The sequence below is a fragment of the Sturnira hondurensis genome, unplaced genomic scaffold, assembly GCF_014824575.4.
Source record: "Sturnira hondurensis isolate 20B ecotype Veracruz unplaced genomic scaffold, ASM1482457v3 Scaffold0003090, whole genome shotgun sequence".
In the NCBI taxonomy this organism is placed as follows: Eukaryota; Metazoa; Chordata; class Mammalia; order Chiroptera; family Phyllostomidae; genus Sturnira; species Sturnira hondurensis.
Window position 1 is genome coordinate 9,182,798 of NW_028075721.1, and position 22,418 is coordinate 9,205,215.

A 22,418-nucleotide genomic window follows, 5' to 3' on the forward strand; every position below is an offset into this window, starting at 1 on the left:
AGATGGGGCAGGGGTGGCGGGAACTAGGTGGGGGCCCAGAGGCACACTCACCTGACATCCAGGTGGAGAACCCACCGCACAGTAGAGAAGCACTGGGCCAAGCTGAACACGGTGTCCAGGGACAAGCCGTTCTCGCTGAGACTGCAGAACCGCAGGAGTGGTGTTACTGGGGCACCCGGGACTTAGAGACACCCTGTCTGTGGTCAGAGCACTGGGGTGTGGGGAGGGCTGCCCCTGACTGCAGATGGTGAGACTCACTGAATTCTGGATGGTCAGGGCACCTCTTCCAACTCCCCCTGTATGGACTGGGAAGCTGAGGCCCATGAAGCAGCAAGGTCGTGCCCACAGTTCCCTCTGTCTGGGATGAATCTGGGGAGTACTTTTAGGAGGGGAGGTGCCCAGTGACAAATGAAAATGGAGGGGCCTCCTGCTCAAAAAGCAGGAACAAAGATATCCCTTCCCTTCTTCGTCTGTCAGTCTGTCCGGTGGTTTTGATTTGCCAACAGTCCTCAGGACCGGGGTCCTGGTTGGTGACTGCAGATGCTCCCAGGCCCTGAGGCAAACCAGGACTTCACAATACAGAGAAGGTCACATGGGGTTCGCTCCAATCAGCATATAATTTGCCTGCAGGGGTGAGGCCCTCCCTGCAACCCAGGTCCAGGTCCCCTGACCTGAGGCAGCCTCCCCTCCTTCCCAGGATCCCAGTGAGGCTGTCTAGCAGGAAGGACCCTGGGGCCACAGCTCTCATTCTAAGGCTGCAGACAAAATCCACCCCCTGTACAGTTTACAGCGTTAACTTGACTGGCAGGGGCTCGGAGAGCTGCTGTAACTTGCCCAAAGCCACACAGGAAACGCAGGGCCTGTGGCCTCTCCCCCGTCCTCTCACTTTGTCCTAGAAGAGCTAGGGGGGAGGTGGAGATGTGGGAACCAAAGCTACAGGGCCCAGGGACTCCAGTCTGCCTGTGCTGGCAGAGTCTGGGGGTTCCTACCAGAGCCCCCCTCCCATACTGAAGACCTCCCCTATCTCTGCCGGGTGCTCAGATGCCCTGCTTGCCTGTCCTGTGCCCTCTGAACCCACCCTGCCTGCTGCTTGCTCTGTATCAAACAGCCCCACCCTGCACCCGAGGGCTGCAATGGCTACCAGCCATTTCACTAATCAGCTCCTGCTCCCCACCATGCCCACCTCGCCCCAGGCGACCTGGGCCTCCTGGAGGCGGGTTCCAGAAGGGAGACCCAACATCAGAAGCTGGATCTTTGAGTCTCTGTTTTAATGAGAATCACANGGTGGGGATGTGGGAACCAAAGCCACAGGGCCCAGGGACTCCAGTCTGCCTGCGCTGGCAGAGTCTGGGGGTTCCTACCAGAGCCCCCCTCCCATACTGAAGACCTCCCCTATCTCTGCCGGGTGCTCAGATCCCCTGCTTGCCTGTCCTGTGCCCTCTGAACCCACCCTGCCTGCTGCTTGCTCTGTATCAAACAGCCCCACCCTGCACCCGAGGGCTGCAATGGCTACCAGCCATTTCACTAATCAGCTCCTGCTCCCCACCATGCCCACCTCGCCCCAGGCGACCTGGGCCTCCTGGAGGCGGGTTCCAGAAGGGAGACCCAACATCAGAAGCTGGATCTTTGAGTCTCTGTTTTAATGAGAATCACACTCTTTACTGAGCACTGAGCATATGTCAGGGACTGGGCTAGGCCACGGACAGGCGTTTTCTCATTTAATCGTGTGCACAACCTCAGGAGAGAGGGAGATGGGAAGACACAGGAGAAAGGCCCCCCAACCCCACCCCTCCCACATTCCTTCATTCTGATGAGGACGAGCCTCAGAGGCTTTGCCCAGCCAGCTACTCACTTCAAGGACTGCAGAGTGCCCAGCCTTGGGAGCCACCGCACCAGCTGGGCCGCACCTTGGTCCCCCAGAGCATTCCCTGATAAGCTGGGAGGGGCAGGGGGAGAGCAGGTTAGTGGAGGGAGGGGGTAGGGATGGGCAGGAGCTTTGTCTCTCCACCCCACTCAATCTCTCCTCTTCTCCTGAAACTGGGCTGGCAGGCCAGATCTTAGCGTGTTGCTCTGGGTCCGTTGGGGTCTCCCCCAGGGTCTTTATCCTGGAGTTTGTGACCCTGAGGGGGCCAGGGATGGGCTTCAGAGGGAGTCAAAGGAGAAGGACCTTTATCTAGGGGTGAGAGGAACAACTTTCACCGTGTTCTCGAAGGGGTTCTGGACTGCAGCAGGAAAAGAACTGCTGATCTAAATCTTACAAACCAAACCCAACACCCACAAGCCGAGCAGCCCAATAGCAGCCACTCACTCGAGGTGGCCCAGGCAGCAGCTTCCTCCCAGTGAGACACAGAGCTCCTCTAGGTGCTCAGCTCGCAAACCGCAGTGCACCAGCCTGCAGAGGACAGAACCGCAGCCCTGCAGCCACGCCACGCCCTGCCCAGAGGAGGCCAGGGCAGCAGCCACCCCAGACACATAGGCAGAGGACAAGGCTTGCAGGAGTGGGCTGGGACACATCTGACACTCAGACAGACAGACAGACAGACGAAGAGAGACCACACACAACATACTGATGGCCACAACACCCAGGCAGAGAAGAACCAGAGACTGAGACACAGACAGAGAGAGACAATGGTGGACAGACCTGAGATTGGGGCGGGGGCGGGGGGGGCGGGAGAGAGAGAGAGACCGGTGCACATTCAAATGCACACACACCTGGTGCCAGAGGAAGGCAGTCAGTGAGAAAAGGGCCATGGGAAATGAGACAGATGAGGACTGAGAGAGATGGACAGAGAGGGAGGGAGCTACAGATGGACAGAGAATAAGAGAGAGGGCCAGTACCGTTGGGGGCCCTGGGGGGCCGAGCTGAACCTCCAAGCCCAGGACCCAGGATCTGAAAAGAAGGGGCTACAAGCTCCCCATTCTCTCTGTCCAGAGTTCCCACAACCCCTCAGCTGCTGGAGGTTCGGGGCACTAAGGGGACGGGGTCGATGGGTGAGGAAGGAGACCACAGGGGCTGCCTCGTGAGCCCCACCTGCAGTGGGCTGGGCAGAAGAGGTGGGAGGCTGGGAAGCCAGGCTCCAGCTGCTGGATACAGCAGGTTGGGCCCTCCAGGGAGCACCTAGGGTTGGGGGCTGGGGACAGGCTTTGTGCAGAGGAAGGAAGGAGGCTGGACCCATATTCAGGACCTGAAGGTCATCACTGTACCTGACCCTTGGAGAGCACTGGGGCAGCTTAGAGGGCATCCGGAGCATAAGGCTGTCAGGAAACACAGCCCTGGGGAGACACACAGCAAGGCCAGGCTGAGCCAATGCCTGGTGCACTGTCTCCAAAGTCCGTCTACAGCCTCATTTCCCACCATCCAATCTGTACACAGGCCTGGAGACGGTCAGACCTTGGTTCCAAATGGGCTTCTCTGCTTGCTGGCTATGTAACCTGGGGCAGATCACTCAGGCACTTACTGGGAGCATGCATGCGAATGCTCTTAGTCTGGTGCTTGGTGCTCAATTAGTAATTGCTCAATTAACCTTGGCTGTTAGTATCATTAGTCCCTTCATCATCCTCCTCCTCCTCCTCCTCAGTGCCTTCAGAGACATCAGCCTCGGCTTCAAGCGAGTCTCTGAAAGCTCAGACCCTACAGAAGACATTGCAGGTGGATACTGAGGAGCAAAGAGCTGAGTCTCTACCCATGTGCTGGGCTGGGGTAACCCAGGAAGGCATCTTGGAGGAGGCCAACACTCTCTAAAGGGTCCTTGTGACTAAGGGAGCCAGAAGTTCTGACCAAAATCAGTACTACAGGCCAGGAGGCCCTGTGGGTTCAAGCCAAAGGGCCTTGGCCTCTCTGGCTGTTCCACCCCTGCCCTAGAGTGCCCCCTCCACCCTAAATCACAGGGCTCACTAGGGACATGGGGCAGCAGTTTGTCCTTTGACCCTCCCCTGTAGGGCTGCACTCCCCTCGAAGCCTGCTGGCTGGTGGAGCCTTTGTGAATTTGCCAAGGTCCCCTAGCAGTTGTGTGGCACTGGGCAGCTTGGGGATCCAGGGAGGGGATGGCGCTGGCCCAGGGTGGGGCGGGATGGTATTGGGGCCCTACCTCTCCTGGGTCACCTCCTGCTCCTCCAGCTCTGGGGCAAACGTGAGGACCACAGTTTTGTGCTTGAGGCTGCCGGACAAAAGAGGGAGGAAGCAAGAGGCTTATGGAGTCTCTGCTGCTCCGTATTATGTTTCAGCCCAGCCTGGAGCGACCTCCAAGGTGCCATCCCCAAGACTTTAGCTGAAGCCCTTCCCCCAGACCCTCTCCTGACTCCCTCCGAGCTTCCTGGGGTCCTGAAGTCTTCCCTCCACAGAGATTTCACTCACTCATCCGCCCTCATTTCCTGACAAGTCCTTGAAAGAAGACTTTAGTTCTGCAGTTGCTCTGCTTTGGGCCTCAGGCTGACACTCTGCCTGTGCCCACTGGTGGTACCCTCGGCAGAAGGTGCCCTCACCCAGCAGGGCGAGGTCACTGCCAGGTCAGGAGAACCCACACGAGGCTGTAGCTTACAGCCGCACATCCCTAACCTCGCCTTGCAAACTGAACATTATGTATATCTTTTTCTCATCACAAAAGTCATACTTCATTGCCATGGGGAACTTAGAAAGCACAGAAAAGTAAAAGGAACATGAAGGAAAATCACTCACAATCTCTCCCAATATCAGTGACCACTGACAACATTTGGGAGTGGGTCCTTCACGTCTTTCGTTTGTTTTTTTTTTTAATATTTCTTTTTATTATTAAATGTTTTATTTATTTTTAGAGGATGGGGAAGGGAGGGAGAAAGGAAGAAAAACATCAATGTGTGGTTGCCTCTTACGCGCCCCCTACTGGGGACCCGGCCTGCAACCCAGGCATGTGCCCTGACTGGGAATCAAACCAGGACCCTTTGGTTCACAGGCCCATGCTCAATCCACTGAGCTACAACAGCCAGGGCATGTCTTTTGTTTTTTAATGCAGTAAATATTCTTCCTTTCTTTTCTTCGTAAAAACTGGGGTTAAAATGACAAACTCTCTTCTAAAAGTTACGTTTTCAAGGGGACAGCTGCAGCAAGAGCGACAAAATGTTGATAATTGGTGGGAACAGGGAACTGTCAGACCGTCCTCCCCAGCTTTGCGCCCGTTTGAAAGGCTTTATTATGACAATAATGAGTTAAAGCATTTATGTCCCCTTTATACAGTGTTCCACGCTAACACTGCAGCTGTACCATGACTTCATTCCTTTCTGCTCTCTGGGGGCGACCAGGACTGAGAAGGGTGGGAGAGCCGGGCGCTCTGGGCTGGAGGTGGGGCTGGGTGACAGGTGTCCACTGCACGCTCACCTGACGTGCAGGTCTGCCAGGGTCCGGCATGTGCTCAGGGCACTCAGCACTCTGTGCATCCCGGCCACCGAGAGCCCGTTGTCGCTGAGGCTGCGGAGAGCAGGAGAGGGGCAGCCATCAGCAGGCGGCTGAAGTCTCCAGCCCCGCGCAGCTCCAGCCCCCTCCTCCTGGCTCAGCAGCTGGTGGCTTCACTCCTGACATGTCCTAGGTGCTCAACCAGGGGGTCTCCAAGGATTCTGGCCCACATGGGTGAGTCAAGAGATGCCCTGGAGTGACAAGAACCTGCTCACTGTTTTCGGCCCTCTGAGCCTCAGTTCCCTGGTGCGTAAGATAACCACCATTCAAAGAGCATTTAACAAAAGGGGAGACAGGCTCAGAGACATCACATTGCTTCCCCTGGGTCACAAAGCCCCTCAGTGACAGAGCCAGGATTTCAACACAGAGCCAAGCCTCCAAACCAGCTGCCCCACCCCAACACTCCCCCACCCCAGCCCCCACTTGGTGCTGAGACCCCAACACATCCACCTAAGCAGCACCCCACTCCACACCACGCAACCCCACAGCACATCCAACAGCTCACCCCCACCACCCACCCTTTCACCCCAACACGGTGCCCCACCCTACCACACCACTCCCCACCCCAACATCCCAATCCAACACCCCAATGTTGCTTTGATGCCACATGCCACCCCCGCCCCCACCGGGGCAGTTGTAAGGACCGGATGGAACACAAGCCACAGAGTTTTAAAAATGGGGACTAAGTGGCTCACGTCAGAGGCAAAAGCAAGGCATGGCTGAGTCACCCCCACTTTGCTGGAGTTGGGGGAAAGGAGGGGGTGGGGGGCAGCTCCCTGAGTGACCGTGGGCACAGGGCTCAGGGGTGGCAGGGGCCAGCCGGGACTCTCCAGGGCCTTCCTATTACCCAACAGAGCGTGGGCAGCACTCACTCCAGCTTCCTGGCGATGTGCCGCTGGGAGGCGGCCTCCGCCACCAGCAGACAGCCTTCGTTCTCCAGCTGGTTCCCTGAGAGGCTGAAACAGAGGGGCCCGCTTTCCTGGGCTGCTAGGGTGGGTCTCCCTTCAACCCTCGGCATGCATTCGGTCCCTCACTGACTTCAGCAAAACATCATTCCAGCTAGTGAACCCCCTAACAACGAACGCTGAAAGACACTGTCCCAGGAACTTTTACTATTAGATTTTTAATCCTCGCAACAACCCTATGAGGCAGGCCCTACTATTCGCCTCATCTCACGGATGAGTAAACTGAAGCACAGACTGGTGAGGGCACTCACTCAAAGGTGGACCTGGGATTTGAACCCAGGCAGCCTGATGTCAAGGCCCCGCCCGCAATCATTTACTTATGGTACAACCTACGTAGTTGCTGCCTGTGATGAACCCCGTGGTGATAAGGGCGGGTGACCTAGTCTGGGATCGGGGAGCCCCCCTGACGTTGGAGCTGCTTGCTAGAAAAACTAGGAATGGAGTGCAGCGGGTAAGGGGTGGGACGGCGGGGGTCACAGGAACAGCGCAAAGGTGCACATGAGGACATGCGAGGGAGCCAGGACATCTGGGGGGAGGACTGAGTGGGAGGGCGGGGGCAGGTGGGGTTTGGGGGTTAGGAGCAGGTTCTGGATCCCATGAGATTTTAGGATTGGGGCTTTATCCTGAGCACTGGGAGGGAGTGAAGGGGGCAGGTAGGAGTGAAATGTAGTTTACACTGTGCCGGTGGAGGTGGCCAGGGTGGCAGCAGGGAGCCCAGGGCGGGGGCTGGTGGGGTCATCCAGGTGACAGAGAGGGTGCGGGGGGGGGGGGGGGGATGGGAAGAGTCCGGTTTGGAGAGCTGTGTAGGGCTCAGGTCAGCTGAGGATGGACCAGACGTGGGGCAGGGGTGGAGCTGAGAGGGGATTGGCCCATGTAACTGGGTGGGTGATGGGGCCCTGGCTATGGGGGAGAGCAGGGTGGCAGAGGCAGACTGGTGGTGGCGATGTGGGTAGAAGCATATGAGCTGGGTAAACCCACCTTTTCTAATCTTGTCTTGGTTCTCCTGGTGGGACAGGCCGGGGTGTGTAACTAAGCTTTAGTCAGCGAAGCTGCCTGCACCCACCCATGGTACCTTGGTGTGGGACCACTCCCCTAAAAACACATGCTGGCATCCCATTCCTTCACCCTCACACCCATTTGACTCCTGGGATGGTTCTGGCAGGGGTCCCCCCGGTGACATTACAGGACCTACACCCACCCCCAAGCCCCTCTCTCAACAGCTCTGCCCAGACATGGGGCATCATGGGAATTTCTCCAGCCAGAAAAGAGGTCATCTCGCTGTAGTCTGGGGGGAGGACAGGGTGAGGGGATCCCAGGGGCTATGGTTGGGAAGACAGATGTAGGCGTGGTGAGGTTGCTGCTTTGCCAATCTCAGTGACAGTGGTCATGAGGATGAGGCCTGAGAATGAGTGGTCATGAGCAGAGTAAGACTGAACTTGAACCCTGGCCCAAACTCGCCCTAGCTGTGTAACTGAGCGAACTTCCCTTTCTGTGGCTTGATTTTCTCCTTGATAAAATAACCGTGCACAGTAGTAGTACTTAGGTCCCAGAGGTTTGGAGGATTATAGGGGAGGATTACAGGGGAGGGTAAATGCGCTTGGCACAGGGCAAGTGCTAAAATGCAGTCGCTGTTACGATGGTCTCATTCCCTCAGGTTCTTGGTGAGGCGCCTTCCCCATGCCATTCACCCCAAGCTGAGGCCCTTTCTATACCCACCCCACCACCTTCCCCTCCCATCTCCTGCCCCAGAGTCTCCCAAGATACTCACTCTACTTCATCCAGGTAGGGGCCTTCCGGGAGCTGGGCTATGAGCATCTCCACATCAGAAATGGTTAGCTGACACTCCTGCAGCCTGGGGTGTGGTGGGGGCCAGAGGGTTCAGGGCAAGAACTATGCAATGCCTCCTCTATCTCCTAGCTCCACTGCTAGGCATGGGAGCTGGGGGAGCCAGGAGGCTGACGGACCTGCTGGCTAATGTAATGCGGCCCTGCTTCTCAGTAACTAGGTGACCTTGGACAGGTACTTCACCTACCTGAGACTCGATTCCCTCCTCTGTCAAGTAGGAATAACACTGTATACTTTGCGGAATTTTTAAGAGTGACCAGGAGGTAATGGGTGTAAAACACCACAGCGCCCAGCACATAGCAGGGGCCCATTAAGTTACGGTTATTATGGTGTCGTTATGCCAGACGCTCCTTGTTGAGGCCAGGGCGGGCAGTTTGTGTCCTTTCCCTGCCCCTCATATGCTTTTCCCTTTATCCTCCCTGCCCCTGCTATGCGTCCCCTGGGAAGGGACCTCTGTCCCATCATATCCCCCCCCTTAAGGCAATAGCTCCCGCTGAAGTACCTGAGGGTCAGGCTTCTTCTCTGAGGCTCTCTGCTCTGGCTGGCATTTCCCTGAGGGTCTGGGGATCTGGCAAGAACAAATCCAGCACTGGTGTCCAACTCAGGAGCCGGACTCCAGCTCAGGAGTCCAACCTCTGCTCTTGGATTCTAGGGCCCGAGGACTCTTTGGCGTGTCCCACAGAGACATGAATAACAAAGACGGCTGCTTGAAGGTGCTGAAGGCATCATTCAGCAAAGCAGCAGAAGCAAAAGGTTTGAAGTCAAATGGAACTTTTCATATTCTGACTTGGCCATCTATAGCTGTGTGGCCTTGGGCAAGCCACGTCACCCCCTGAGCTTCTGTTTTCTCTTTTCTAGAACGAAATGGCAATATCTAACGCCTAGAGTGATGGGGGGATTGAATGGGGTGACATGTGATCCAGCGCCCACCACAGGCACAGAGCTGAAGCTTAGGGAGAAGCTGCTGCGGTTGGTGAAGATGTGGTGGCCTCTGTAGACACACCATCTGGGGTTCAGGAGGCCAGGAGTAGGGACTGTACGTGGGTCAGGCTGTGAAAAGCCACCGCACCTCCAGGCTCTCTTCCACTGGGCCAGGGGCACGCTGGGGGCTGTTGAGAGGCTGGGACATTGTGACCCAGGTTTTCACAGACCTGGAGATCGGGGCCATCCTGTAGAACTTCCGGCAATGGTGCAAGTTCTATATACTGAGCTATAAGTTATGTAAGTTATAAGTTTCTACAACTGTGCCATCCATTCCGGCAGCCATTAGCCTCCTCTGGCCACTGAGCATGTGAAATGCAGCTAACGTGACTGATGGGCTGAAATGTCCATTTTACTTAATTCTAAGTCATGTCAATATAGATGGCCACATGTGGCCAGGGGCTACTGGTTGGGTATCACATCACTAGACAGAGGGGGGAGACAGTGGTCCTACTGAGTCACTGTATGGGTGAGGAAACTGAGCATCAGAACATGGAAAGGACGTGCTGAAGGGCACATGACTTCACCTGCCTCTGAGTCTGAGCTGGGGGGTGGTGTGGGCGGGCACAGATGGAATGGTCTTTCATGGAAAGCCAGCTTCCCTTTCTTTGCCCATCCAGGACTGGCTGAGCTGGGATCCACACACCACTGGAATAGCCAGGGTAGTGTGCTGGCTGGGTGCCATTAGTGTTCTAAGAACTTTGAACATATTATTTCATTTAATTCTCAGAACAGCTCTAAGATGTAAGAATCACAATTGCCTTCCCCCTTTTTTCCAGTTATAAGACTCTCCCCTACATAGTAATATCAATATAATAGTATCTTCATGCCTTCCTCTACCCCGGATCCAAGGGTGTGGCTCACACTGAGACTTCTGGGGATGCTCTCTCAGCACAGGAGCCAGACGTGGTCCAGAGATGCTGGAGGAAGCTAAAGTCCTTTGCCCACTCTGAGAAGCCAGTCGCTTCTCGGGGCAGCAATAGTGAGGAGGACCCCCATGCTGCAGCTCCCCTAAGCTTCCTTCCTTCACCACCTTTCCCCACAACTGCCTGAAGCAAGATCACATCTCAGGATGAGCCCAGACCCCTGCCCTCCCTCACTTCTTACCCACGTAGCTCTGCCGATGCCTCTGCAGGTGGGGAGAGAAGAACGATGAGGTCCGTCTTCCTGCAGGGTCAAACACCGAGCCATGAAACCCGTGGACTGGAAACCAGCCCTGCACCCCCGGCCCACGCACCCCTTGCTGCCCCCAAAGGCCACAGAAAGCTGATTTTGTGATTGACAGTGGAACAACAGGCCTGGGAAAAGTGCTCCAAATCAGACATATAAAATAGTGGTCATGTCCTTGCGGGATGACTCCCAGGTGTCTCAGAAAGTCAGGAAAACAGCTTTTACAAGATAATAACAATGAGCAATGCTGAGAGATTTCTATGCATTACTGTGCTTTAGGACTGAGAAGGATAGCACTTAAGCCCAGGACCCAAACAGGCAATGCTGTTTCAGCACCACGGAGAGCGACACACGGCCACATTCCTTGGGCTGTTGCTTCCTAGATTTGTCGATTGATTCCTTCCTCCATCTGCCTGTCCGTCTGTCCATTCACTCACCACTTATTGAGTACCAGGTGCCAGGCCTGCGTGGGTGAGGCTCTGGATACACTGAAGTGAGTAGAACAGACTCAAGCAGGTCCATCTTGCAGACTAGGGCTCCTCTTTTTCCTCTCCCCTCTTCTCAAGACCCTGAACGTCAGGCTCTCAGTCCTTCTGCTCACCTGACTTGCAGCATCCTGATCGTCGGGCACGTGACCGCTGCTTTTGTCAAGCACAGTAGGGTCGATACGGAGACATTGTTCTGGCTCAGGCTGCATGGTTGAGGCAACAGCGTCAGAAGTGAATGCCCTAACCCACGGGGTCCAGAGCTTTGCTCTCTCTCCAAGGTTGGAGGGTGACTCGGGCAGGGGGCTCAGGTGGAAGGACTGCTTACTCAAGCTTCCGGAGCCACGGCAGGGAAGGGAGGACCTCCACGATTTTCAGCACCTCCTGGTCCTTGAGCTGGTTGTCCTGAAAGCTGCAGGGAGACCAAGTCCCTCAGCCCTGGGTAAGGGGCACTTAGAAGCTCCGTTGGTGGGTAACAGGCATGGCCACCCTCACAAGGGGAGACAGAAAGTGGGGCCCAGCATGGGCTGGTGGCTGGTTCCATGGTGTCCAACATGTTCAGCTAGGAGGAGAGGTCCTCCGCTGGCCTCACTTGTGTTCTTGTTTGGTCCCTATTGGGGGGTTCCTGGCTGGTGGCTCAAGGGATCCTGATGTGGGCTCCGAAGGCTCACAAGGTGGGATGGGGAGACCCAGCAGACCCTGCTCTCAGGGACATGTCTGGGGTGTGCCTGAGGCCAAGTTGATTGGCAGGGCTTTTTGGCTCCCAGGTGATGAGTGGTCTAGACTGGAGCGCAGCAGAGGCCACTTTCAGCCTCAGCTGTGGCCCTGACTCCCTAGAATTCTAGGCCAAGTGCATTCCTTCCTGACCTCATGGTTCCTCACCAGCCAGGTGGGGTCCACAGCCCTGCCCTGCCTGGGTTCCTAAGCTGGAGGGACAGAAGAACCGAAGGGTTCAAGGGCACTTTTGTATGTGATCATTCTAGTCAGAAAAAGTGTTTGGAGAAATGGAACTTGCTGACCTTCACTTTTCTGATTATTGAGCACAACCTTAATCTTCTCTTCCACCATGCAGCGTAATAATGTTCGAAGACGCTCAGCAGAGGGGACAGAGCAGAACTGTGGTCCAGCTAACGCCCCACTCAGCAAGAGGTGCACCCTAGTGCAGGGCTGTGCCTGCCGGGATGAAGGGGTGCCTTTTCTAAATCTCTCAAAGGTGCCAGCTTGCCATGGTTCTGCCAGTGAGCTGCTAGGGAGGTGCCCTGGCCCCACCCTCCTTGGGCCACTCATCACAGACACAGGGCACGAGTATAGTTGTGCCTATGCACTTAGACGTGTATGTGGATCTAAGCATGTGTGCATGTGTGCTGCACATATGCACAGCTAAAATGTGCATGCATGTGGGGCAGGCATATACTTAAGTGAACAGACAAGTGCAACCATGAACACGCATGTCTGTGAACAGGGACATGTCTGGGATATGCCTGAGTATGAATGTGGAAGTATGTGTATGTCTCACACATTTGTGTGTCCCACAGTGCCAATACCTGCCATCAGGTACAGTGCCAGTACCTGTCTACACACTGCCATCCCTCCTGTCAGGGTCACAGACAGGGGAAAGGGGGCCTCACAACTCAAGCTCCTTCAAAATGGCCCAAAATATTGGATGCCACAGGTATTTCTTTGAGGTCTTTGGTAGCCTTGCAATTGGGTCCAGCCCCAGCCTGTTTGGGGATGATGCCTGCTGTCTCTCTGAATTGCTCTGAAGAACTATTGTCCAGACCCCACAGGACATGCAGGACCTGGGCAATGACCTCGTCCTGCAGCCAGTGAGCCCTGCTGGAGATCACTCACCTGACCTCTTCCAGGTACGGACAGCGAGGCAAAGCCTGAACCAGGTGCTGGATGCCTCGGGCAGTGATCTTACTCCCTGCTAACCTACAGGGCAAGCAAAGATGGAGGGGGAGAAATGGGGATGTGAAGGGGTATAGGCCCCGAATCTGCCCTGTGTTGCGTTCAGGGAAGGAAAGAAAGTTCCAGCAACCCCGGATGGGAATCCCTCTTGGTTCCAAGTCCTGGCTCACCCCAGCTTCTTCAGGCTGCTCATCGTTGGCAAGCTCCTGGAGAGGGCTTCAGCAAAGGCGTCCCCACACCTCCTGCTCTTAAAGCTGCCACAGGAAGAGACAAGTTGGCACGTGATCAGTGCTGGGCAGGGCTAGAGGGCATGACCCACCAATCTCCGTCTGACAGAAGGACCTTAACACAATCACGTTAATAGTAGTAATTATTGTTGCTGTTGTTGACATGGTGGTGGTTGTAACACATACACATTATGGCAGAGTCTGCTCACTGTCCACCGAAACCCATCCTCCACGCATGGAGCTACAACCGGGAATGTGGTTTCCCAGCCAGGGATGGCATTTCCCAGACATCGTTTGCGGCCCAGTGTGGCCCAATGACTGTGCTGTCACCACTGGAATGTGAGTGGACAGATGCGCCCTATTTCTGGGACTGGGCTTGTCTAATTCATCCTTTCTCTTTTCCTCCCCCTTGCCAGAGCACAGATGTGCCCATGAGTCAGCTCTGACCAAGAAGGTGACGGAGCAACGAGGGAAGGAGCCAGGTCCTTGCGTGACCACGTGGAGCTGAGCCATCCCCTCTGGCCTGGACTCTGAGTCTTCCATGAGAGCGAAGAAAACACTCCCTTGTTCAATCCACTGTGTCTTGGGAGGCGGGTAGGAGGATCTCCGTTCCTGCAGCTTAGCCTCTCCCCCGGCCGGTACACATACCGAGCCTTTGTTGTGTGCCAGGAGTGTGCGAAGAAGTGTTTTTCATGCCTCATTTCACAGCAGCCCTAGGAAGTAGGCATGACGACTGACTCATTTTTAGGGTGAAAAAGCTCAGACTGAGAGGTCGCATCACGTGTCCGGAGGCACCCGGCCTCCGGCAGCACAGCCTGAATCACAGGTCCCGGCCCCGAGGGAGGAACACTGGCAGCCCAGACGCCAGGATGAGAGGAGAGCCCACTGGCGAGGTCCTGGCAAGGCATGGCACTTGCTCACGCTGTGTCCCAGGCCAAGGGACAGGAAGAGCCTATCTCCTCTGATACTCAAGATTCTTATTCAGCCTCCAAGCAGGGGTCTGCCAGACCGGTTGGCCCCACGTGCCCACAAGCCCAGTTCCCTCCCTGGCCCTTCCTCTTACCTGAGATTCTCCACCTGCCCACAGCCTGCCAGGGCCTCAGGGAAGCAGGGCTCCAGGGGACAGCCCTCAAAAGCCAGGTGGATGGGGGCATCCCTGTGCTCCAGGATGTTGGTCAGGGCAGCCAGGTCGGTGTAGGTCAGCAGGAAATTGTGGAAGGGCAGGTGGTAAGGGAGGCTGCGGGCAGTGAGGCTGGCCAGCTCAGGCTCCTGTGTCTCACCCACGCAGTGACACAGCTCTATAACCTTTGGCCCTGTGAGCCTGCGGGTGGCCAGCTTCTTCAATGCCCGTATGACTTCGGCCTGCCTGGAGCCCACCCACGCCTCACCCCGCTGAGTCAGGTGGTTGAGGAAGGGTCGGCAGGCACAGGATGCCAGACCCGCCAGGAAGGTGGGGACGTGGTCTAACAGACCCAGTCTAGCTTTGGTCCGCAGCACCCAGCGAGAGTTGAGCGTGACGTGGCGGGTGAGTTCATCTTTCTCTACGCTGGGGCTGACCATCAGATGCAGGGCAGCAAAGAACTGCTGCAGGCTGAGGTGGGTGAAGGCGTAGCCTATCTGCTGCTGCCTGGGGCCCGTGCAGACACAGAAGGACGTCAGCAGGCCAAGGGCAGCCCCGAAGGCCATCACGGATGGAGGAATGTCTTTGGCAGAGAAGATAACCTTCCCTGCCTCCAGGGCTTCCAGGGCCACCTCCCCAAGGCCCAACAGGGAGCTGGTAGCCCGGTACCCGAGGGGACTGAGGGCGAGTACCATCTGCATGTAGTTCTGAGTCACGGTGGGCAGGAGGGCCGCAGACTGGCCTGGAGAGAGGCCGGGGAGCAGATGGCGGAGGCAGAGGCAGGCGACTCGGCACAGGGCAGGCACCGCACACATACTCCGGAGACGCAGGTTCACCCGCAGCTCCGTGAGGGCTGCCTCCTTCAATGGCTGGGTGCTGAAGAAGCAGCCCACGTACTTCTCCACCCGTGGCCCGTCAAAGCCCCACATGTGGATCGTTGCAGCCTCGGTGGGCAGGCAGTCTGGCAGCTTCCCTGGACGGGAGGTGGCCATGATCCTGCAGCCGGGCAGGAGGGTCCCTCGGCACAGGCCAGAGAAGAGGGCGAGGGCTGGACCTGGGGCCTCAGGGCTGGCGCCGTCCCCGCTCGAGCAGGGGTGCAGAGCCTCCTCCAGCCCGTCAAAGATGAGCAGGACCCCGCGGGCATTCTCTTCCAGGTACTGGAAGACTGCGTCAGAGTCCGCCTCGGGGCTTAGGTACACGTCAAAAAGGAGCTGAGGCAGCGTCAGGACGCTTGTAATCAGGTTGAGCTGGCGGAATTCGAACAGGAACAGGGCCTGGAAGCAGTCCAGCTGGCCGTTGGCCCACCTCTGGCAGAGCCAGTGGGTCAGCGTGGTCTTGCCCATGCCGGCCTTCCCCAGGAGCACCGTCACCCTTGGGCCCTTGTCAGCCCTGGCATTGAACAGGTCCTGGAGGCTCACTTCTGTGCCATCTTCTGCCTTGAGGGTCCCTGTGGAGGCCCCCTCCTGCATGTTGAAGGATGCGGTGGCCCGGCCCCACTGCAGGACTGTGGGGATATAGGCCTGGTGGAAGGCAAGGGGCTGCCCTGGCCCGGGGAGCTTGCCGCCGTAGCGCTGCTGGGCAGAAGTCCTCAGCAGCTGTAGGTACCTCTTGGCCAACTCTGCTGGGGGCAGGAAGATGGCGTGAGGGTAGGAGACCTCCCCAGCCACCAGCCTCCTCACCCTAGTACTGGCTACTGGGAGCCTGTAGCCTCAGCTGTGTATATATGGAGGGGGGCTGGCGAGAGCACACAGGGACTCTTGTGCCACCCGAATCCCAGGGAGGAATTGCTTCTGCAGAAATGGAGTCTCGGGCAGCCATTTAAACAGGATGTCTAGCGGGGAAGTGTGGGTCGCAGCTCTCTTTGTTTTGCAAAGACATAGGTGGCGTAGTTTTTAACAAGATGGGGGGAGGGAAAAGGGGTACTTGCGATCAGAACAACCTCTTCAGTGACATCTGAGTAATATGTGTCCCTGCCCAATGTTTCAGTTCTGCAGTGTCCAGGGATGAGGGCTAATGACGTATAAGTGCAGGCACTGACCAATCAGAACTGTGGGAACTGTGATGGTGCTCCTGGGAACTGGGCTCCTACTGTTCCAGGTAATGACTTTTGAAATGCCGAGTCATTGGGAGATCTCAGGTGGCCCAGGGAAAGGACTGGGGACACTGCTGGGGGACACAGGAGCCCTGCCGGGGGACCTGAGGGGGTAGTCTGCTTTATATCAGTGTGAATCCTCTGACTGCCTGTGAATCCTTTGGCTATCCCCATGGGTGTTGGGTTTCCCAGCTGGTGAGACAACTGGTCGGGAACAAAGACTCTTCTGGACAAGGAGTGGGAAACGAGAGAAGTTCTGTCTCTTCCACTTCCCCTGGCCTGGCCAGTGCTCAGCAGCCTCCGTGTCTCACCAGGGGCCCCAAGGGCTTCTGCTTCGTGTGTGTATGGGGGGGTTTCCCTGATACCTTGTTCACCCCTAAAGTGGCCAACAAGGGCCCAGGCCGAAGGTTATGATGGTCACCTCCCTTAGGCTCACTCAACCCTAAGGATATGGGGGGAGGTCCCCAGAAGAGGCTAAATAATAAAGCTGTGACTTGCTGGGATGCTTCCAGCTCCTTCAGCTGAACTGTCTCTAGAGAAGCCCCCTCGTAGCCTGTTGGAGAGGCCCTCCCTGCCAGACTCAGCCCTTTCCTCTGCCTGCCCTCTCCTTTGCCCACCCAGGACGATGAATCCTTCATGCACCGTAGCTTGGACCATGAGAGTCACTAGGCCACTGGAGGCCTGTCATCAGGGAACAGTATCCAGGGCCTGTGTCTTGGCCCCAAGGCAAGCCAAACCCTATGTACAGTTCAAGTCCCTCCCCACCTCAGTACACACCTAGGTACTGCTTCCTGGACTGCTTCAGTAGGGGTGAGGATCCACAGCTCTGGTGAGGCCGCTTGAGGCCTGGAAGAAATAAAGGAAAGAGTCAGGGGTGAGGTTTTGGGGCTGAGGAGGTACCCAGTACCTTTGAGGAGCTCCTTTCCACAAACAGGCAGGCAGACAGGTATACCCATACCCAGGGACCACGTGAAGGCAGCTCAGTGATAAGTCCCAGAAGGCACCAGGGACCAGGACAAACAGTTTTGACTTGTTGGGGAGTGGGGATTACGGGGTGCATATTTTCTGTTAAAGCCTGGCGTTACTACGGTGCACACCCAAAAGTAAAAAGTTGATGCGTCTACAGAAATGAAGGTTCTAAACTCACAGCTAACATCACACTCCATGGTGAAAGGCTGAAAGCTTTGCTTCCTCTCAGAGCAGGGACAAGACAAGATGCCCACTTTCACCACTTCTACTCAACACAGAACTGGAAGTTCTAGCAACTAGGCAAGAAAAGGAAATAAAGAAATGGGAGAAGTAAAATGGTCTGTTTACAGGTGATAGGATCTTACATTTAGAAAACCCTAGAGACGCCACCAAAAAAAGTTATTTTAGAGTTAATAATGAATTCAGCAAAGTAGCAGAATACAACATGCAAAACAAAAAAAAAACCAGTTGCATTTCTATACACAAACAATGGACAATCTGAAAGGGAAATAACAAGAATAATTCCATTTACAATAGCATCAAAAAGAACAAAATACTAGGAATCAACTTAACCCAGGAGGTGAAAGATTTGTGTAATAAAGATAACAAAACATTACTTAAAAGAAATTTAAAAAGACATAAGTAAATGGAAACACATTTCAGGTTCACCAGTCAGAAGACTTAACATTGTTAAAATATCAATGCCCCCCAAAGCGAGCCACAGACTCCCCGTAGATGTGACCCTTACCACAATCCCAATGACTTTTTTCCCCAGAAATAGAAAACCCCATCCTGAGATTCATACGGAATCTCAAGGGACCCCAAATAGACAAAACACTCTTGAGAAAGAAGAACAAAGTCGGAGAACTCACTCTTCCTGATTGAAAACCTTATTACAAAGCTACAGTAATCAAAACAGTGTGTATTGGCATAAAGACAGTCATATAGACTGATAAAATAGAGCACCCAGAAACAAACTTTTGTATGTAAATGTTTTTTTTTTTTGACAAGGGTGCCAAGGACATTTCAATGGGAAAAACAACAGTTTTTTTGATAAATGGAAAACTGGATATCTACATTCAAAAGAATAAAATTGAATTCCTACCTAATACCACATGCAAAAAATCACTCAAAATGAGCCAAGGACCTGAATGGAATACCTAAAACAATAAAACTCTTAGAAGAAAACACAGAACAAAAACTCCACCATGCTGGAATTTGACAATGATTTCTTGGGTAGGACACTAAAGGCACAGGTAACTAAAGAAAAAATAGACAATTTGTATTTCATGAAAATTAAAAAATTTTGTGCATCAGCCCTGGCTGGTGTGGCTCAGTGGATTGAGCGCCAGCCTGGGAACTATAAGGTCACCGGTTCTATTCCCGAGTCAGGGAACATGACCTGGGTTGTAGGCTAGGTCCCCAGTTGGGGGCACGTGAGAAGCAACCAATAGATGTTTCTTTCACACATTGTTATTTCCCTCTTTCTCTTTCTCCCTCTTTCTAAAAAAATAAATAAAATTTAAAAAATAAAACAAAATAAAAATTTTGTGCATCAAAAGCCACAATCAACAGAGTAAAAAGGCAACCCACAGAATGGGAGAAAGTATTTTGCAAAATGTATATCTGATAAGGGATTAATATCTGGAATATATAGGGACCTTCTAAAACTCAACAACAACAAAACTAATCAAGCTGATTGAAAAAATGGGCAAAGGATTTGAACAGACATTTCTCCAAAGAAAACATACAAATGGTCAATAAGCCCATGAAAAGATGCTCAGCATCACCAATCACTAGGGAAAGGCAAATCAAAAGTACAGTGAGAGGCCACCTCACACCCTGAGATGGTTACCGTTATTAAAAACAGAAAGTAGTAAGTGTTGGCAAGGATGTGGAGAACTTGGGGCCCTCGTGCACTGTTGCAGGAATGTAAAACGGGGCAGCTGCCGTGGAAAGCAGTATGGAGGTGTCTCCAAAAATTAAAAATGGACCTGCCATGCCCTGGCTGGTGTAACTCAGTGGATTGAGTGTGGGCCTGCGAACCAGACGATCGTGGTTCAATTCCCAGTCAGGGCATATGCCTGGGTTGCAGGCCAGTTCCCAGCAGGGGACACACAAGAGGCAACCATACATTGATATCTCTCTCCTTCTCTCCTTCCCTCCCTCTCTAAAGATAAATAAATAAAATCTTTTAAAAAATGGAACTGCCACAAGACCCTGGGTTCTAGATACATACACACAAGACTTGAAAGCAGGATCTTGAAGAAATAGCTGTTCTCCCAAGTTCACAGCGGCATTATTCCTAACAGTTAAAATGGGAGCAAACCAAGTGTCTGCCCACCAATGGCTAAATAAGTAAACTGTGGTCTCTCCACAGGATGCAGTATTAGCTTTAAAAAAGAAGAAAATGCTTACACATGTTCATCAAGGGATGAACCCTGAGTACCGGCTCCGTGAAATAAGGCAGTCGCAAAATGACTGCACTTGCACGAGGTACTTAAGAGTCGTCAAAACCAGAAAGACGCAAAGCAAGGTGGCAGTTACCAGGGGCTAGGGGAGGGAGGAGTGGGGAGTCGCCGTTGGACAGGGATGGAGTTTCAGTTTTACAAGAAGAAAAGAGCCCTGGAGGCGGGTGGTGGTGGTTGGCTGCACAGCGGTGGGGGGTGTATTTAATACCACTGAACTGTGCACTTAAAAATGGGTCAGGTGGGAAATTTTCTGTGATGTGTATTTTGCTGCAGTGAAAAGAATGAAACATTCTGAGAACGGGGTGTGGCCCAAGATTCGGTGAGGTGGTCTGCCTTCGATCGTGGGCCCCTCTAGGCTCCAGCAGAAAATTGCTGGAGGGTCCCTGGGTGTGGGTAGTAGTGCACGGGTCTGTCAGGCCCCAGCTGTCTGAACAGTGAGGGACCTCAGTCAGCAGAGCTGGAGCCTGAGGCCCTGAGGCTTGGGGACAGAAAAGGGAGAACCGGCTTCCCCAAGTGAGGCCAGATGGAGGATTCAGGTAGAGCCAAGGAACCGACAATTTAAGCTCTCCCAGGAGACTCCAGGCTAGACCCCTGGGCAGGCCACAGCCTTGAGGGACAGAGAGAGGAAGGAGGTGGGAGCCATGGTGAGGGGCAGGGGACAAGTGCAAATGGATCAGGGGATGAGGAGGATGGTTTATGGGGCATGGCTGTGACTGGTCCCCATCAGCTTCCTCCAGGTCTGACGTGGGAACTTGCTCACCACCTGCCTCCTGCTCCCCAACCCAGGGCCTCACCGTAGCTGAGCTGAGGTTCAGGTTCTCTTTCTTCACCAGTTTCCAAAGGACTGGGAAACTCTGCATGAAAGAGGGGAGAATATCACACCATTGGGACAAGCTGGGACCAGCTGGTCCAGTGTCCGATGTCTGGCTCAGGGCTCACCCCAAAGCGTGGGTCCCCCAGCAAGGGAGAAGTAAAGTTTACCCTCAGTTTACCCACAACTGGAGGTGGACCGAGAAGGCAGCAGGATGCACAACTATATGCATGCATGCATATCGATTTGTGCATGGACAGGCATGTGTGTGCGCCACATGTTTGTGCATGTGCGCATACACGTTCGTGCTTGTGCACTGGCAAGTCCCTTGCATTTCCTGCCTCCTGCCTTGTAGTGCAGTTGTGGAGTGAGTTCTCACTGTTTCCCCAGGGGGCTGTGTAAACAGAAGGGGCCCACTGCCCTGAACAGATTCAATCTGCCTGCCCATCAGTATAGGACAGAGGTTTCTACCTGGGACTGCTTCTGACCATGGTACAAGAAGAAACCTCTTGGGTATTATGGGCTGTTTGGAATTTCCTGGCTGGAAGGAGTCACCCATCCTTTTTCTTCTTGCAACTGGGGTGGTACAGGTGGAAGGAGTTCCCCTGGTCTCCCACTGATGTGGTAGTTTTAGGAAATTTGCCCTGGGAAGCATCCAGAAACATGGCATTTTGATCCTGGCTGGGCCATGCCTTCTCGGGGTGACTCAGGTGGGCCCCCGCTCCCCTGGGGCCTGTCTGCGCCCCTCTCGCACTACCTTACCGCCTCCTTCATGTCCCCAAGTGCTCAGCAGCAGCACCTCCAGCTCCAGAGGCACCTCCAGCTCCATGCACACACAGTGGATGAACGCCTGCCAGGTGGCCGGACCTTGGGCGTGCAGCTCCCTGAGTTGTAGTAAGACCCTCTTTGTGGGGTCTGGAGCCTCGTTCCTGGAGCCCAGGTCCGTGTTGGGGAGGAAGAACTTCACCTTGGCACTCAGCCATTCGGGGTCATTGCTGAGCAGCCTCACGAGACAAACCCACTGGTTCTTGGTGTCCATCTGGAAGCTAATGGGGTCCATGAGGAGCTGACCCTGCAGGGACAGGGTGGGCAGGTGAGCTGGGGAACAGGTGAACTGGAGGGAACAGGTGAGCTGGGGGCAGGTGAGCTTGGGGACAGGTGAACTGGGGGACAGATGAGCAGTGGGACAACTAAGCTAGGGGGAAGCCAAAGGGCACAGCCAAGAACTCCTCCCACGCACATCTGAGAGGCGGAGATTAGGCAGACAAGCAGCGTTCGTTTCTGTGGAGTCCCAAAGCCTTTGCCCAGGGATCAGTCTCAGAGATTAACCTCCTTCTTCAGCATCCGTCCCCCTCTCCCAGCTGCGCCTGTGTACTGGTTCTGAAACGGTCTAGTTCATTCCCTGTAGACGGTGCCTGAGAATGCTTTACTCGTTATGTTTCCATGGACCCTCTTGTGATGCTCTCTGTCTGAGCTAATCTATCTATAGTCCCCCTAACTTTGTTCTCCCTTTCTTCCTTAGTCCTAGAACCCCTGAATATCCCTTGCCTATCTGGAATAGACTATTTCCCAGTCTCCCTTGTAGTTAGTTGCCATTAAGTTTTGGCCAATGGGATGTAGGTGGAAGTGTTGTATATCCTTCTTTACTTCTTCCTGTTGGCTGGAATGTCGATGTGATGGCTGAACCTTGGGCAGCCATATTGGATCATGAGGTAGAAGCCAGGGCTTAGGAAGGTGGAGGGTAACACTTTCTACCTGTCCTGGACTGTCTGACGTTGAACTTTTATTACATGACAAGGAAATATATTTCTATCTTGTTCAAAGCACTGTTATTTAGGGCTTTTTGCTACTCACAGTAAAATCGAATCCTAGCCAATGCAAACCCTCTTCTCTCCCTGGGCAAATTCTCCCCTTCTAAACCAGAACTCTCACACAGTCTGCTGGTA

General features: G+C 54.4%; 1 protein-coding gene across 10 annotated transcripts in view; it reads right to left on the reverse strand.

The window, feature by feature from the left end:
* Nucleotides 1–22,418, reverse strand: part of NLRC5 (NLR family CARD domain containing 5) — a 57,306-nt gene that overhangs the window by 33,279 nt on the left and 1,609 nt on the right. For 6 of the 10 annotated variants that reach the window (XR_005065822.1, XM_037041666.1, XM_037041662.1 and 3 more), the window contains 18 exons: nucleotides 21,235–21,544; nucleotides 20,456–20,515; nucleotides 16,999–17,067; nucleotides 14,073–15,750; nucleotides 12,953–13,036; nucleotides 12,723–12,806; nucleotides 11,200–11,283; nucleotides 10,988–11,077; nucleotides 10,324–10,383; nucleotides 8,738–8,803; nucleotides 8,159–8,242; nucleotides 6,298–6,381; nucleotides 5,351–5,440; nucleotides 4,089–4,157; nucleotides 3,205–3,273; nucleotides 2,309–2,392; nucleotides 1,853–1,936; nucleotides 52–141 (listed from right to left, as the gene is read on the reverse strand). Coding sequence is in view for 9 of the 10 variants with exons in the window: in XM_037041666.1 (XP_036897561.1) it covers nucleotides 52–141; nucleotides 1,853–1,936; nucleotides 2,309–2,392; nucleotides 3,205–3,273; nucleotides 4,089–4,157; nucleotides 5,351–5,440; nucleotides 6,298–6,381; nucleotides 8,159–8,242; nucleotides 8,738–8,803; nucleotides 10,324–10,383; nucleotides 10,988–11,077; nucleotides 11,200–11,283; nucleotides 12,723–12,806; nucleotides 12,953–13,036; nucleotides 14,073–15,750; nucleotides 16,999–17,067; nucleotides 20,456–20,515; nucleotides 21,235–21,544 (3,239 nt within the window). In the remaining variant the exon portion in view is untranslated. The remainder of the gene's footprint in view (nucleotides 1–51; nucleotides 142–1,852; nucleotides 1,937–2,308; nucleotides 2,393–3,204; nucleotides 3,274–4,088; nucleotides 4,158–5,350; nucleotides 5,441–6,297; nucleotides 6,382–8,158; nucleotides 8,243–8,737; nucleotides 8,804–10,323; nucleotides 10,384–10,987; nucleotides 11,078–11,199; nucleotides 11,284–12,722; nucleotides 12,807–12,952; nucleotides 13,037–14,072; nucleotides 15,751–16,998; nucleotides 17,068–20,455; nucleotides 20,516–21,234; nucleotides 21,545–22,418) is intronic. The other 4 variants (XM_037041667.1, XM_037041663.1, XM_037041665.1 and 1 more) reach the window with 1 other exon arrangement.